The following is a 15,685-nucleotide window of genomic DNA, read 5'->3' on the forward strand; positions in this document are numbered from 1 at the left end:
TTTCATTTACATAAATTGAATCTTATGGTCCAATTTATATAAATTATTGAAATTTTTTAATTTGAAACAATTAAGAAAATCCACATTGGTTAGTTCCCATTTAACTTTTATTTTACAATCTCACATCGGGAAAAGAAAAAAAAAATGAATTGCTTCACTTCTATAAAATGAATCTTATGCTCTCATTTATATAAGCAAAAGAAAATTTTTAGTGAAAAGCCTTGTAATCGATACCAATTTTTTTTCTTCTTAATTTTAAACAATTAAGAAAATCTCCATTGGTTAGCTTCTATTTAACTTTTATTTTACAATCCCACATAGACGTTTTGATTTTAAAAATTATTTTGTATGATATTTTGAAACTCTCATAATATTTAACTTTAAGATAATTACAATTCTACATTGAGAAAGAAATAAAAAGTGAGTTGTTTCACTTATATAAAGTGAATCTTATACTCTCATTTAATATTATATTATTGTGCATGTTTCAGTTCAAGAAAGTTTTAATTTTATAATAAAATTTAAAGGTTTTAATTAATTAATTTTGTTGCAAATTGGTTAGTCTTTTGACTTAGCCGATTAGGCTGAATCATTTTTGGTTTGACTGATTTATTGATTTAACCAGAGTTTTAGCTGTTTTATCAAAATATATTGCTTAGATTTGTTTGATTTCAAATAAACTAAGATTGACCTTATTAAAAATTGAATGACTGAGATTACTTAATTAGAAATGAACTTCCTGTCTAAACAACTGTTAAGTTTTATTTTACAATCTCATATCAAGAAAATGAGGAAAAAATGAGTTTTTTTACTATAAAAACCTTATGCTCCCATTTAATATTGTAATATTGTGTATGTTTTAGCTCAAGACAGTTTATATTTTAAAATTAAAATAAAACTTAAAAGTTTTAATTAATGAATTTTTGTATAAGTTGGTTGGTCGTTTGACCTAGCCGAGTGAACCATTTTCGATTTGACTAATTCGCTGGTTTAATTGCAATTTTAGTGGTTTCATCAAAATATATTGTTTTAATTTGTTTAATTCGAAATAAATTAAAGATTGACCTAATTAAATATTAAACAACTAACATTCCTTGATTTGAAATAAATTTCCTACCCAAACAATTGTTGACTTTTAAACAATTAAGAAAATCTTCGTTGGTTAGCTTTCATTTAACTTTAATTTTATAATCTCATCTCGAGAAAAAAAGGAAAAAGTGAATTGTTTTACTTACATAAAGTAAATCTTTTATACTCCCATTTATATAAGCAAAATGAAATTTTTAGTGAGAAGTCTTATGATCAATGTTTCATACTATTTTTTTTGATTTTCTTAATTTTAAACAATTAAAAAAATTCCGATTGGCTAACTTCCATTTAACTTTTATTTTACAAAATATAAAAAAAATTAAATATAATTATTATATTTTTATTAAATAATATATTATTTTATTTCATTCATAGTACGGGTGATATGCTAGTAGTAAATAAATAAAAGTCTCACACTAGTTAACTTCTTGATTTCAGTATTAAATCATTCTTACCCTCTCATGAGGAATTGATTTAGGAGAAAAATGTTAATTAATTACACCTATTGTTCTTCTGTTCGCAACTAAGAAGGGCGGTGCAACGGAATAATATGGATTTGTTTTCCCAGAAGATACCAATGCTCTGAACACTGTATCAAGGCAAACAAAATGAATTGAAATTTATGAAATAATTTCACGCTTTTCCCTCATTTTCTCGTTATTTTTTCTATGATTTCTTTTTCCCTCCCCTTTTCTTCACAATCCATGATTCAATTTTTCTTCAAGAAAAATGGTATTCTGTCACTGTCATCGTTAATTCTCCTATATGAAGAGAGGCACACAATACAAATGATGTTTATATTGGTCTTGTCCAATTACAACTGGTCCATTTTTCATCTGTCTGATCTAAATTGATATTTGCAATCGACACTCAAATTAATTAGATGAAAACCCGGATAATCCATTTATGAGGGATCAGGGGCTGTTGATTTTGTGATTGGGCAACGAATGCTTCCTATTATCCGCTATGATAAAGAGAAACAAAGAAACTGCGTGAGGTTGAGAAACATCATAACAGAACCATTAGAAAAACATTTACTTTGACATTAGATTGTGTCGGCAACAAAATCATTTACTTATTATGTCTTGAAAATATGTATCAGAGTAATTGGTAATTTCTCCTCTTCTTCCATTACAAATCCTAAAAAGTAGATGATTATAAGATTAAAATTTTACTTTTTTGTTTGCACTTTCTAATCGAATTTGAAGCCTGTGTTGTAATGTACAAAATTTAAAAGGAAAAGAGAATGTATAAAATTTGGAGAAAACACATCAAAAAAAAAGAAGTAGTAGTTATATTTTTTATTAAATTAATGAGTACCAAGAATTTTTTTAATTTGTTTTTAATAAGTAATCCAACATAATTGATAAGGTAGAAATCAAAGATTAACTTCGGCTTATTTTTGCAAGCTGGTTAAAAGTCAAATTTTTGACTTTTTGATTTTTTTTAATTCACATCACATCTCTATTTTTTTTTTAAAAAAAAAAAATCCATAAAATTAATTTTTAGCCTACTTCCCAAAGCACCAAGTATCCCACTAATAAATGTGAAAAATCTAGAAATCTCCTAGATGTTGATTTGTGATTATGTATCAATTTTAAGCAGAATATAGCAATCTCAATCAAACAATCAAGACAAAGAGACACAACGATTTAACGTGGAAAAAACCACAATTGGACACCTCCAACTGTGATCAAAAAACCACGGGCAACAGCCACAAAACAATCCACTAAGAAGATTTAAAGGAATTACACAGGTATACTCTCAATTACCTAGCGAATCCACGCCTAATTGAACCAACCTCTATGTGCCTCTTTCAACCCGTCTTCACCTCGGAATTGTCTTTACGATGAGCCACCCCGGAATCCACCAAAGCTTCAGGCTCGAATTCTTCAGAATCCACCGAAGAACAACTCTCTCTTTTGTAGAACAAAACACAACCTTTGATGTACTCTCTTTAAACCATGAGTTGAATACTCAATAAAACATCAAAGAAACTAGCAAAATATCTCCAGATATAAACCTTAAGATCCAAAAATAAGATCTGGAGAAGTCCCTCTAGTGTTGGGAGAAAACCAACTATTTATAGAAAACCAAAGCAATCCTAGTTTTAGAAGAAAACCAACTTCTTAACAAATCTGGAATCTGGGATCGCGCGGTCCGCTCGAGCATGGGTCTTCCCGCTCGAGCGGAGACTTCAAATTCTGTGATTTCATACAGGCTCCACGCTCGAGCGTCGGTTTTGACGCTCGAGCGTCTAATCACACCATCCAGTACTTTTTCAGGCATAGCAGATATACTGTGAGCTTGTAAACCCCGCTCGAGCGCCCTTTTCCCCGCTCGAACGGGAAGGCCAAAACTGGAAAAATTGGAAAAATATAACATGATCGGACAGGCAACTTTGAATGCATTTTTGCATTTTGCTTCGGGCCGCGAGCTGACCGGGCAGCTCGACCCCCGTAAAAATCAGCGAAGTGGCAAACTTGTATACATTGACATCACAAACTTCTCTGCAAAGCACGATTCGGGTTGGATTCGCCTCTAACAACTCATAGCCTCACTGAAATATAAATGCGAATAAAATTACAACTCAATGAAGTTTTGTCAAACGGGATTGCCAAGAAATAAAACCTAACAAAATGTAATGCCCATATTCAAGTATTATCATTGCATAATTCAAAGCTTTCTATACTCCATCTTTCCTCCCAAAATTGTATTAAAAAAATAATTTGTTCAAATTCAAATGATTATATAAATAAATTAAACTTAAACACATTAAAAACTATTAATTTTGTTTTAAACTACCTTATTGGACTTGCAAATTGCAATGAGACCAAAATGATTGAGATGTCTACAAAGAGAGCTCTAAAGGAACTCTAAATAGGTGGGGCCCACTTGTGATATGATGTGGGTGCCCGTGTGTGTGTTTTTTTTCCCTTGCCACGTGTAAAGCTCTCTTCAGAATTCTATTACAAATTAAGATCAATGAAATATTTTACAAAAAAAAATATTTTTCTTGTAAAATATATATATTACAAAGCTTAAAAGTTAAAAATAATTTACATGTATTCCGTACATTACACAGTCAACTCAACTGCTAATATTATCATACAATTCAATTTATTTTTACATAATTTCCACATTAAATGTCAATAGACTTTATACAAATACTACCCTTAACCAGTGTTCATTTGCGCGGCAGATAAAATTCCTCTAGGAATGAACCAAAGGTTGTTGGGTATTGGGGATTCAAATCCACTCATCTATCACAAACTATTTTGGTTTTGGTTTTCTTGTTCTCTTTCGTTTTAGAATAAATTTTCAAATAGGTGAGCAAAAACATACTCACTCCAAATTATATCCTCATTTTAATTCCGGTGGCGTCCTTCTTCCTCGAGCAGTATCTTGGGACCTCTCTAAATACCAGAAAAACAAGTAGACTACAACATACATAACAAACTACCCCAGGGATGGGATGGGGTGCGCTATTTCTTACAAACATGGTGGAACTTTTTAATGAGTATCTCTATAAAATTGAACCTTAAACACCCAACCTTTGTTCAGCAGAAAAACAAGTACAACATACATGACAAAGTACCCCACGGAGCTATTTCTTATAAACTCAGTGAAACTTAATACTCTTAAAATATTAGTCTCTTATTCTATTTTTCATTGTCCCAAAATATTAGTCCTTCTTCAAAAATCAAGTACAAAAACAATATAAATTTTCTATTTTGCCCTTTTTTTAAATTAATAAACAATATAAAAAGTATAATTATGACATTGATATTCCCAAAAAATGTACTATCAAAAGGATAATTTTGAAAAATCATCTTTTTTCAAATGCAATAATTGTACTACCAAAAAAAGTTAAATTTCCCAAAAGGGACCAATATTTTGGGACGGAGGGAGTAACAGTATCTCTAAGAAATTGAACCCCGAACACCCAACCTTGGTTCAGCGGAAACACAAGTAGAGTACAACATTACCCCAAGGAGCTATTTCTTACAAACATAGTGGAACTTAATAACATTTCTGAAAGAGTACAACAAACATGACAAAGTACTCCAGGGAGCTATTTCAAAGTATCCTAGGGAGCTATTTCTTACGAACACAGAGGAACTTAATAACATTATCTCTAAAATATTGAATCCCAAACACCCAACCTTGGTTCAGCATGAACAAAAATTACACAGGCAGTCAGTGATGCTCATGCTGACTTTCAGCCGGCATTGCCATTCCTCAATTCATCCATTACGCTTCTAAATTTCACAAAAATGTTGATGTAGGCTTACACAGGCAGTCGAAAAGGCTCATCCTGACTTTCATTTGCATTGTCATTCCTCAATTTATTCATTACGCTTCTAAATTCCGCAACAATTTCGACAAAATCATCTCTGATCTCATCATAGAAGCGATATAGAACAATTCCAGAAACACAGACCCATATGCCCAAAGCCAACCACCCAATGACTGGGACAATGATCAATATTGGCAAAATAACAGCAAGTACACCCGAGAACAAACTTAATTTGTTCACTATCATATGATCTCTTCCGGTGGTTCGGAGAAATAATTCAGCCAACAATGATGAAAAATAGATCACAATAGTAACAACGAATGCTACCGCCTTTGGATAATGTGTTTCAAATGGTTGATACATTGTTTGGAGGATGCTACCCAACAATGTAATGAAAACCCAAAAAATTTTGTGGAATTCATCATAAGAATTAGCTGCCACCTCCCTACAAACCATCACAAGAGAATGAAATGAGCATTAGAATACAAAATTAAGGGTTAAGTGCAATACAACTGAATTCACAGGGGTGGCACCCAATGGACACAGAAAAGGGCAAACAAGATAGTAGGTAAGGTAAAGGGGTGGCAAATGCAATGCCAATTCAGACACAGGAACCCAACCAAATCTGCTACCAGTTAGTGGTTTAGGTTTGGTTTACCTATTTTTACATGCAACTCGTATTTGGGAAACTTGATGCTTAAAAGGAGGTCTGTGTGCAGTCCTAGCCAGCATGGGGCAACAAATAGATTCAAAAGAAATAAATAAAAATTAATTTATTAATTAATTAACACTTAGGCAAATTAAGGCTTGAAGTTAAAAGAAGATACTTTATCACTCGAGTCTCCTAAGGGGGCACCCCAACAGCTTAGGATACATTTTCCCAATAAAACACTCAATTTTGAGTCTACATGAATTACACATCAAAAAAGATACTTAAACCACTCGACCAATAAGCACATGATGTTAATTTAAGCATATGAGTTTATTTTACATCATGTAAATTTAAGCATATACACATTTATTTCACATATATAAATATATCCTCCATATATTATTAAATATATAAACTTACATACATATCATGTATAAACATAATGTATGGGCCACAATCAACTATACTTGATATAGAGTTTTTAGTCTTACATCCATTCATAACATCTTAGTGGATCTAAACTTCACAAACTACGATTTAAGTATTTCTTCCATAGAAACTGCACGTGAAAATTTCAAGTTGAACAGAAATAGATAGAGCTCTCATCTACAAAGAGTTGTATTATGTGAAGAAATGCGGACATAACTATAAGATAGCTATTAAATTCTTAATCTTTTTTTTTTTTTTTTGATAAATAAGATAGCTCTTAAATTCTTAATCCTTGACAGGCTAGAAATTTAAAATATGGTTATATATTATGGCTATGAAAAGAGTATAAAATTCAACAGTCAATTTTTGAGAAAAGCAAATCTAACGAAAAGGATGTGAAAGAGTTATAACATAATTTTACACACACATTTCTACATATACACATTCATGGAGGTACACTGACATTCCTTTTAGCTAAGTTGAGTTTTTTCTTTTAGTTTCCTCTTCTCTTTTCTTACTTTCTTTCCTTTTTATTTGTTTTCTTTGAATATTTATATAGGCAACGCTCAACTATGACCCATTTAACTAACACAAATTATATTACCTGATGGTCCCTTAAACTCAGATCCTGTGCCCCTTTGATAGTCTACCGCAAAATTGAGCATATGCAAGTCACATGCAAATTTATAAACTGAATTGACAATCTTATCCATCCATCTCTCTTCCTCTTCTAAATATACAGTTTGTTTTCTAAATATTTTTTTGTATTTGATAGAGAGGAATGCATGCATGTATCTACATATTCACATGTATAACACAAATTGAGATAGTGAACGACCGGAAGTCATACAAACATGTAACACCCCTATATATTTTGCGGTTTAATCAAGGTTTCAAAAAACAATTGTGGTCGCCGTAACAATTGCGGTGGCGCGATATAAATGCCGCAACATAACGGTTACAGTAACCGAAACTGTGATTTTTTTTATTTTTCGCACAATTTAAAGAAAACTTACTGTTGCACATTTTTTTTTTCTTTTTAGAATCACATTTATTAAGATTTTAAATAGATTTTGATCAATTTTTGTTAATTTTTAAATATGATCCAATATATTCATATTTTCACATCAATATAAAAAAGAGCTTTTTACATTTTATTTTAATAGTTAATGATTTATTTTAATAGTTAATGACTTTAAGAATAACTGATTTTAAATGTCTACAAATTATTTTTGACCAATACATGAACTAATTGAATAAAAAATATTCACAATTATTAAATAAAATGATTATAAAAATAAAAATTATGCCATAAACAAAAATTATTTTTGAGGCATTTTTTTAGACAACACTTTATAAGTAACTAAATAAAATTATTTACAATTAAGTATTGAATGAAATGATTATAAAAATAAAATTTGTGCCATAAACAAAAAATATTTTTGAGTCTTTTAAAGACATTTTTTAGATAACACATTACAGTAACAAAATAATAAATATATTTATAATTAAATATTAAGGCCATTTTTGGGATAATCTAAAAAAGCCAAAAAAGTCACTATCCTATTTAAGTCACATCACCTCTCTACCGCATCACTTCAAACCCAATCCATATCTAATTCATATTTCATAAAAAGTCAAAAAGTGCACTTATTTAGATCATCCCAAACCACCCATAAATAAAATGAATATAAAAATAATACAAAACTATTGATTATATATTTTTTATTTTACATGCTAATGTAATGAAAAAAAAATTATAAAGAAAATAAATTCATATAAAAGAAATTTCTTTGGACATGGATTATTTGAGTATTCGTTCTTCTTTTGTAAGCTTTTATTTATTTTATTTTATTGGGAAATGATGTTATTCAGAATATTATAAAAAGGTGTAGCAGTGTGTAAAGGACCGTTACGGCCATTACGATACCGTTACGCAACACCGAAACAATTGTTACACATGAATTTCCGCCACACCGTTGTAGTGGCTGTAATAAGTGACGGCAACCACCACAACCACTACGTAACAATGTTACATAACGATTGCAATCACTTTTAAAACCTTGGGTATAATTGATTAGGCGGTAGAAAGCTTGATTATCCCAAAAACATCCATTTAGAACAAATTGCATAAATAAATGAAATGAAACATTCATTACCATTTACTATGCCTTCCCATACCTTCCCAGCCTCAAACATAAAGAGTACAAGATAATATAGAGAAGAGAACAAACTTGTTCTTTCCAAAGCTGAACGTGTACAAAGATTGTGTACAAGATAATATAGAGAAGAGAGCAAACTTGTTCTTTCCAAAGCTGAACGTGTACAAAGATCTCAAAAATCTAGCCCTTCCATTTAACATCCAGGCATACAAGCTTCTATATATTTGTATGCCTCTATATATAGATACACACATAGCTTTAAACACAAAATCATCATGTTTCATATCACTGGCACCTAAATTTATAGGGAAGAGATAATAAGCCAACCCCCAATAAACAAAGATATAGCAAAGCTATTCTAGGGCAAGGATATCTCCAATTTGAATAATCGTAAGTCTACGAAAATCTTAGAAGCTTAATTTGCATTTTAAGCATAACATATTTACTGCATTTCAATTGCCAAACATAGTGATAAGTCCCATCCGGAAAGTGCGTATCATAACATATCAAAACATGACCATGTTGACTAAGATTTTGTTAGAACCACAAACTAGTGGTGGTAGATCCCATCATAACAAATTAGTATATTTTGCATCCCCTAATAGCCACTAGGACCATTGTTGTCAAATCAGGATACGAATTGTGTATCATTTTTTTATCTTCACATGGCATATTGTGAGTGTTTTGGAAATACGATTGAAAGCTGACTTTTTATCTTTTTTTCACTGTTTCATGTGAGAGGTGATGTAACTCATATGAGTTAAAAGCTTACTTTTGGCTTTTTGGCTTAAGCTTTCTCAAATTAAAGTTATAAAGCATGGATATTTAGACAAACATATCATACCCATCCTGGGTCCTGGGCATAGTACTTTTGCATATGCATCTAGGAATGGCAATGGGGGGTAATGGGGGTGGATATTAATTCTCCATCCCCATTCCCCTATAATAATTTTTTCCCATTCTCCATTCCCCATGGGTACCACCCTTTCCATTTTTTAATGGGTATGAATTTTTCCCAACCCACTTTAATCCCCATTTTTATTTTTTATATTTAATGTCAACAACCACTTTTTTTTTTTTTTTTTAAAGGTTTACAACAAAAACTAAATATACCTTCAATCTTTTTTCTTTCTTTTTTAATATATTTAATGTTAACAATTTTTTTTTTTAAGGTTCATAACAAAAGTTAAATATACCTTCAATCTTTTTTCTTTCTATTTTAATATATTTAATGTCAACAAAATTTTTTTTTTTAAGGTTCGCAACAAAAATTAAATATACCTTCAATCTTTTTTCTTTTTTTTTTAATATATTTAATGTTAACAAATTTTTTTTTTTAAGGTTCATAACAAAAATTAAATATACCTTCAATCTTTTTTCTTTCTATTTTAATATATTTAATGTCAACAATTTTTTTTTTTTTAAGGTTCGCAACAAAAATTAAATGTACCTTCAATCTTTTTTCTTTCTTTTTTAATATATTTAATGTTAACAAATTTTTTTTTTTTTTTAAGCTTCACAACGAAAGTTAAATATACCTTCAATCTTTTTTCTTTCTTTTTTAGTATATTTAATATTAACAAAATTTTTTTTTTCAGGTTCACAGCAAAAACTAAATATACCTTCAATCTTTTTTCTTTCTTTTTTAATATATTTAATGTCAACAAATTTTTTATTATTTTTTTTTTAAGGTTCATAACAAAAGTTAAAAATACCTTCAATCTTTTTCCTTTCTTTTTTAATATATTTAATGTTAACAATATTTATTTTTTTATTTTTTTTTTTAAGATTCACAACAAAAGTTAAATATACCTTCAATCTTTTTTTGTTTCTTTTTTAATATATTTAATGTTAACAACCTTCTTTTTTTTTCTTTTTCTTTGGGAAAAGTTTTAGCTAAATATACCTTCAATCTTTTTTCTTTTTTTTTAATATATTTAATGTTAACAACTTATTTATTTATTTATTTTTTATTTTTTTAAGGTTCATAACAAAAATATACATTCAATCTTATTTTATTTTATTTGGTTCAACAACAAAATCAAATACACATTTATTAATTAATTAAAAAGTTTGTTTTATAATAATCAAATATATAATTTTGAGACAATCAAAAAGTTTGTTTGAAGAAAGTATAATAAGACTCATATTAAATTGCATCAGGGCATAAATAAGGAATTGTTTGTTGATCTCTTAGCCACGGACATTTTAGACATTAAACCATCTTTCTCTTAGCAAATTTAAATCATTCATTTTAATTTATCCAAAATCTAATTATACCTTTAACAAATCTGAACCACTCATTTTAAGATATCTATGCATTACCACACCCAATCCACCCTCCATCTTCTTCCTTTAGTCCCCCAACGAATTTTGTTATTTGTTACTTTTAAAAAACAAAAAATATTTTTTCAATTAAATTTTTACTAATTTCACAACACCATCACCACTATTCTCACTTTCACTATCACACTACCATCACCATAGCCACTACCATCATCACTGCCGCCATCACCCCACCACTATGTAACAATCTCTAATTTCACCTTCGTTCCATCACCACCACCACCAAATATAAAAAAATATATTTTTAATTTTTTTTATAAAAAAAATTTTTTATTAAAAAATATTTTCTATCTAAATAAATGAAGCATAACATTGAGAAACAAGCTGATTTCAGTTAAATCTGTTCATAACTAAGAAAAATTCTTTTAATTTAAAAAAATTATTTGGTAAGACTTTGTATCCCCTTTTTGTTTTTCTAGCAAATAAATCTTTGTACACATCATTTCTAATCAATCACGACTCATGCTTGTTTTGATTCTCTACAATTTCTTTATTTTCAAATACATTTATATATATATATATATATATGTTGTATAAATTATGTGATAACATAAAACAAATAGATTCATACTCGTTAATTGAAATTTCAGAACAAGCAAACCATTCTGAAAATTACAATATGAAAATTACAATACACAACATAATAAAATAACATAGAAAAGCAAACCGAAACCTACACTAGACAGCATCCTTAATTTTTTTAAATAAAATTAAAAAAATTTAGATATGCATAAAATTTGACAAGAATAATGTGACAATGTTAATTACTGTGTATTTAATTTTATTGTTGAGCAAAATAAAATAAAATAAGATTGAGGCCTCGTTTGGCAAGAGGCTATTTTAGCCAATTAGTCAAAAAGTTACTAAATTAGCCAAAAAGTCAACAACCCATACCAAAAAGTTAAAGATTCTCTTTTCTCTCTACTTTTTGCACATCTTTTCGTAATTAGCCAAAAAGTCATCCCAAACATACACGTTTTTTTACCTACCTTTTTAGCCAAATAGCCAAAAAGTTATTAAATTAACCTGTTCCCAAACGAGGCCTGAATGTATATTTAGTTTTGGTTGTGAATAAAAATAAAAAAAATAAAAAAAAAAATTGATTGTGAACCTTAAAAAAAAATTTTAAAAAAAAGAAATGAAAAAAAACTAAATGTATATTTAGCTTTAATTGTGAATCTTACAAATAAAAAAATAAAAAAAAAAATTGGTTGTAAACCTTAAAAAAAAATTAAATGTATATTTAACTTTGGTTGTGAATCTTAAAAATAAAAAATAAAAAATAAAAAAAAAATTGGTTGTGAACCTTAAAAAAAAGAAAAGAAAAAAAATTAAATGTATATTTAGTTTTGGTTGTGAATCTTAAAAATTAAAAAAAAAATGATTGTGAACCTTAAAAATAAAAAATAAAAAAAGATTGGAAATATATTTAGCTTTGGTTGTAGATCTTAAAAAAAATAAATAAATAAATAAATAAATAAAATAAAATTGGTTGTGAACTTGAAAAAATAAATAAACAAATAAAAGGAAAAAAATTGAATGTATATTTAGTTTTGGTTGTGAATCTTAAAAAAAAAAAATAAATAAATAAATTAGTAAGTACTCATCCCCAACCCATCTTCTGTGGATATTTAAAGAATATCACTTATCCTACCCAATGAAAAAAATCCGTATTTGAGTTAGATCTCCGTGGATACTCACAGGATAGATTATCCATTACCATCCCTACATGCATCATACCCCAGAAGTACCTAGTGCACTAGAGTGGTGTGGTAGCCAGTAGCCATGAGCTAGTGGACCAGTGGTGACGTGCTTGGTATAGCAGTGCAGTGGTCATATATGGTAGTATGGCTTGGTGCCATTCAAGGCATCGATAGCTAGAGAGGGATGGAAATTCTCAAAAGTTATGGAAATTGATTTTCTGTAAATTAGTAATTACAATTAGAATCCAAAATTAGCTATGTGAATCGTACTTAAGAGAGTTGATTGAACTAACCTTTGATCCTGGGCGTTCGGCATTTTCAATCCGCCCAAAATTCAACGATCGTCCCAGAGACCAGAGATATGCAACCAGATTCACAGTCCCAGAGGGGAGAGATCACAGATCTTAAAACACAATTCCCAGAACCAAAGTCCCAGAGAGGCGAGATCACAGGTCTGAACCAAAACGTACCATGTTGGGGTACCAAAATGTACCATGATGTTGGGGTTGGGGGAGAACTGTATTTGTACCCAAAAACAAAAATAATATCCTATTAAATTATTTACAATTATAATTTATTCTCAATACACTCTGTCCCACACTCTATACCGTATGTTTTTCTTACCTCACTATACATACACTCTACCCCACACTCTACACCGTATGTTTTTCTTAAATTACCTTTCTAAATACATCCAAATAATAAACAAATCAAATACTTTAAATTATAACTTCAAAAAATCTTTTTAAAAATTCTCAGATAGATTTCTCACAACTATTTCTTTTATACACACAGATTTCTCTATCAATTAAACCCAACTCTAATTTTTTTTGAAAAACATATATAAAACAGTTATTTTATTGATATGTGAAAATGATTTTTTTAAAAGTGTCACCATGCCAAGTACCCATTTGAGAAGATCATTGATGAGTTGCCCAATTCTCTCTCTCTTTTTTTCTGAATGATGCCTAGTTCCTCTCGTCTCTCAAATCTCTCCTTATATATTTCAGTACAATATCTATAGCTAAGTTTCTTATAATTTTGGTTTATCTTAGCCTCGAATCCTTATTTTAATTTTTCCCATCCAAATGCAATTTTTGAAGATTTTTTTTCTTTTATCAAAATAATACCCTAACCACAAAAATTAATAATTATAATTTGATATTTATGTGAATGCTTATATCATCTTTGATGGGTTATTTCAAAAAATAATTTTGATTATTATTCTTATTCAATTCTTTTTGTTTTTTATTTGCAATTTATTTGCAAGTAACAACACAATTTGACCATTCTACACCATGCCCAGAAGGATCTTCAATACTGAGCCAGCTCACACAGCGGCACGCGTGTGAAACTTCCCACACACCAAACACCATCAAATCATTCCGGTGAGAAAAAGAAACTACACCGGAAAAAAATTCAAAAGGACAACAAGGGCTTCCTGTTTTAGCAAACTTGGGAGTCCCTGCAAATTCAATAACATATCATCAAGTACAATCCACAAAAACTGCAGATTGGATATAACAGATTTAATCACGTTGAGTCTCCGCAAATTCCATAGAGAGCATATATATCATCAAACACAAGCCATAAAAACAAACAGATTTTAATAATACAAATTTCTATCAAATAAAAACCTAATTTTAGAGGTCAGACAGCAGATTCAACTCAGATCTGAAATGTTTCCGAGAGATTAGAGAGATCTGGAAATGTTTTAGAGAGAGACTATATAGAGAGAGAGGGAAAGAGCGAGAATCATCACCATCATATGCAGATCTGAGATGCTTTGGTGAGATTAGTGAGAGAAAAGACATGTTCAACACAATCGCCAGCGGCGGCCGAAGAGGGATGAGATCCTGCTCGGTAAGAGAGGGAAAGAGCAAGAATCATCACCATCATATGTAGATCTGAGATGTTTCGGTGAGAGAAAAGCCAGATTCAACACAATCGCCAGCGCCGGCAGAAGACGGATGAGATCGGCGGTGTTTCTGACAAGTGCCATCGGAAACCGGCGGCGGTGAGCCATCGTCATCAACACAAACAGCTCAGAGCATAGAAAAGATGGATGCGGGTTGGTTTTGGCTTTTCTGTGGGCTGGTTGGTTTTGGTTTTTCTGTGGGAGAAAAGCCATATTCAACACAATCGCCAGCGCCGGCAGAAGACGGATGAGATCGGCGGTGTTTCTGACAAGTGCCATCGGAAACCGGCGGCGGTGAGCCATCGTCATCAACACAAACAGCTCAGAGCATAGAAAAGATGGATGCGGGTTGGTTTTGGCTTTTCTGTGGGCTGGTTGGTTTTGGTTTTTCTGTGGGCGGAGTTTGAGTTTTGGTTTTGGTTTTTCTTTTTCTGTGAGCAAAGTCTGGTTTTTCTTTTTCTATGAGCAAAGTTTTGGCTTTGGTTGGTTTTCTATCTCAATATATAGCGTTTGAAAAAAAAAATTTAAAAATTTTATTTAATTCATATTTTTTTAAAAAAAATTTAAAATTATTTTCACTCTTTTACATATTAATCAATAACTTTTTATCTTTTCTCTTTTCTTCTCATTTACTTTTTCTTTCACATAAATTTACTTAACTATAACAACATATCAAATCATTACAAACTCCCAAATTCCAAAATTATTTTCAAAATATACAACTAAGGCCCCGTTTGGCAAGAGGCTATTTTAGTCAATTAGCCAAAAAGTTACTAAATTAGCCAAAAAGTCAACAACCCATACCAAAAAGTCAAAGATTCTCTTTTCTCTCTACTTTTTGCACATCTTTTCGTAATTAGCCAAAAAGTCATCCCAAACATACAAGTTTTTTTTACCTACCTTTTTAGCTAAATAGCCAAAAAGTTACTAAATTAGCCTGTTCCCAAACGAGGCCTAAGAGTTAGTTTGGGAAGTGGGTTGGCTTTTTGGCTTTTTTAACTATTTTAGCCTGAGCTAAAAAGTTTGGTTTGGGAAGGGTTTTTGACTTTTTGACTTTTTTGACTTTTTTTGTAAGAGAAGAGTGTA

The 15,685-nt window shown here is 30.2% G+C and overlaps 1 protein-coding gene across 1 annotated transcript; it reads right to left on the bottom strand.

The window, feature by feature from the left end:
- Positions 1 to 4,599: 4,599 nt before the first annotated feature.
- On the bottom strand, positions 4,600 to 15,074 carry LOC114290040 (uncharacterized). The gene is made up of 3 exons (XM_028233915.2): positions 14,444 to 15,074; positions 12,975 to 14,146; positions 4,600 to 5,834 (listed from the first exon to the last, which is right to left on the bottom strand). The coding sequence occupies exons 2-3, from the start codon at positions 12,995 to 12,997 to the stop codon at positions 5,381 to 5,383; spliced, it is 477 nt and encodes a 158-aa protein (XP_028089716.1). The 5' UTR covers positions 12,998 to 14,146; positions 14,444 to 15,074; the 3' UTR covers positions 4,600 to 5,380.
- Positions 15,075 to 15,685: the final 611 nt, after the last annotated feature.

The sequence above is a fragment of the Camellia sinensis genome, chromosome 10 (genome assembly GCF_055761805.1).
Source record: "Camellia sinensis isolate YWXY chromosome 10, ASM5576180v1, whole genome shotgun sequence".
In the NCBI taxonomy this organism is placed as follows: domain Eukaryota; kingdom Viridiplantae; phylum Streptophyta; class Magnoliopsida; order Ericales; family Theaceae; genus Camellia; species Camellia sinensis.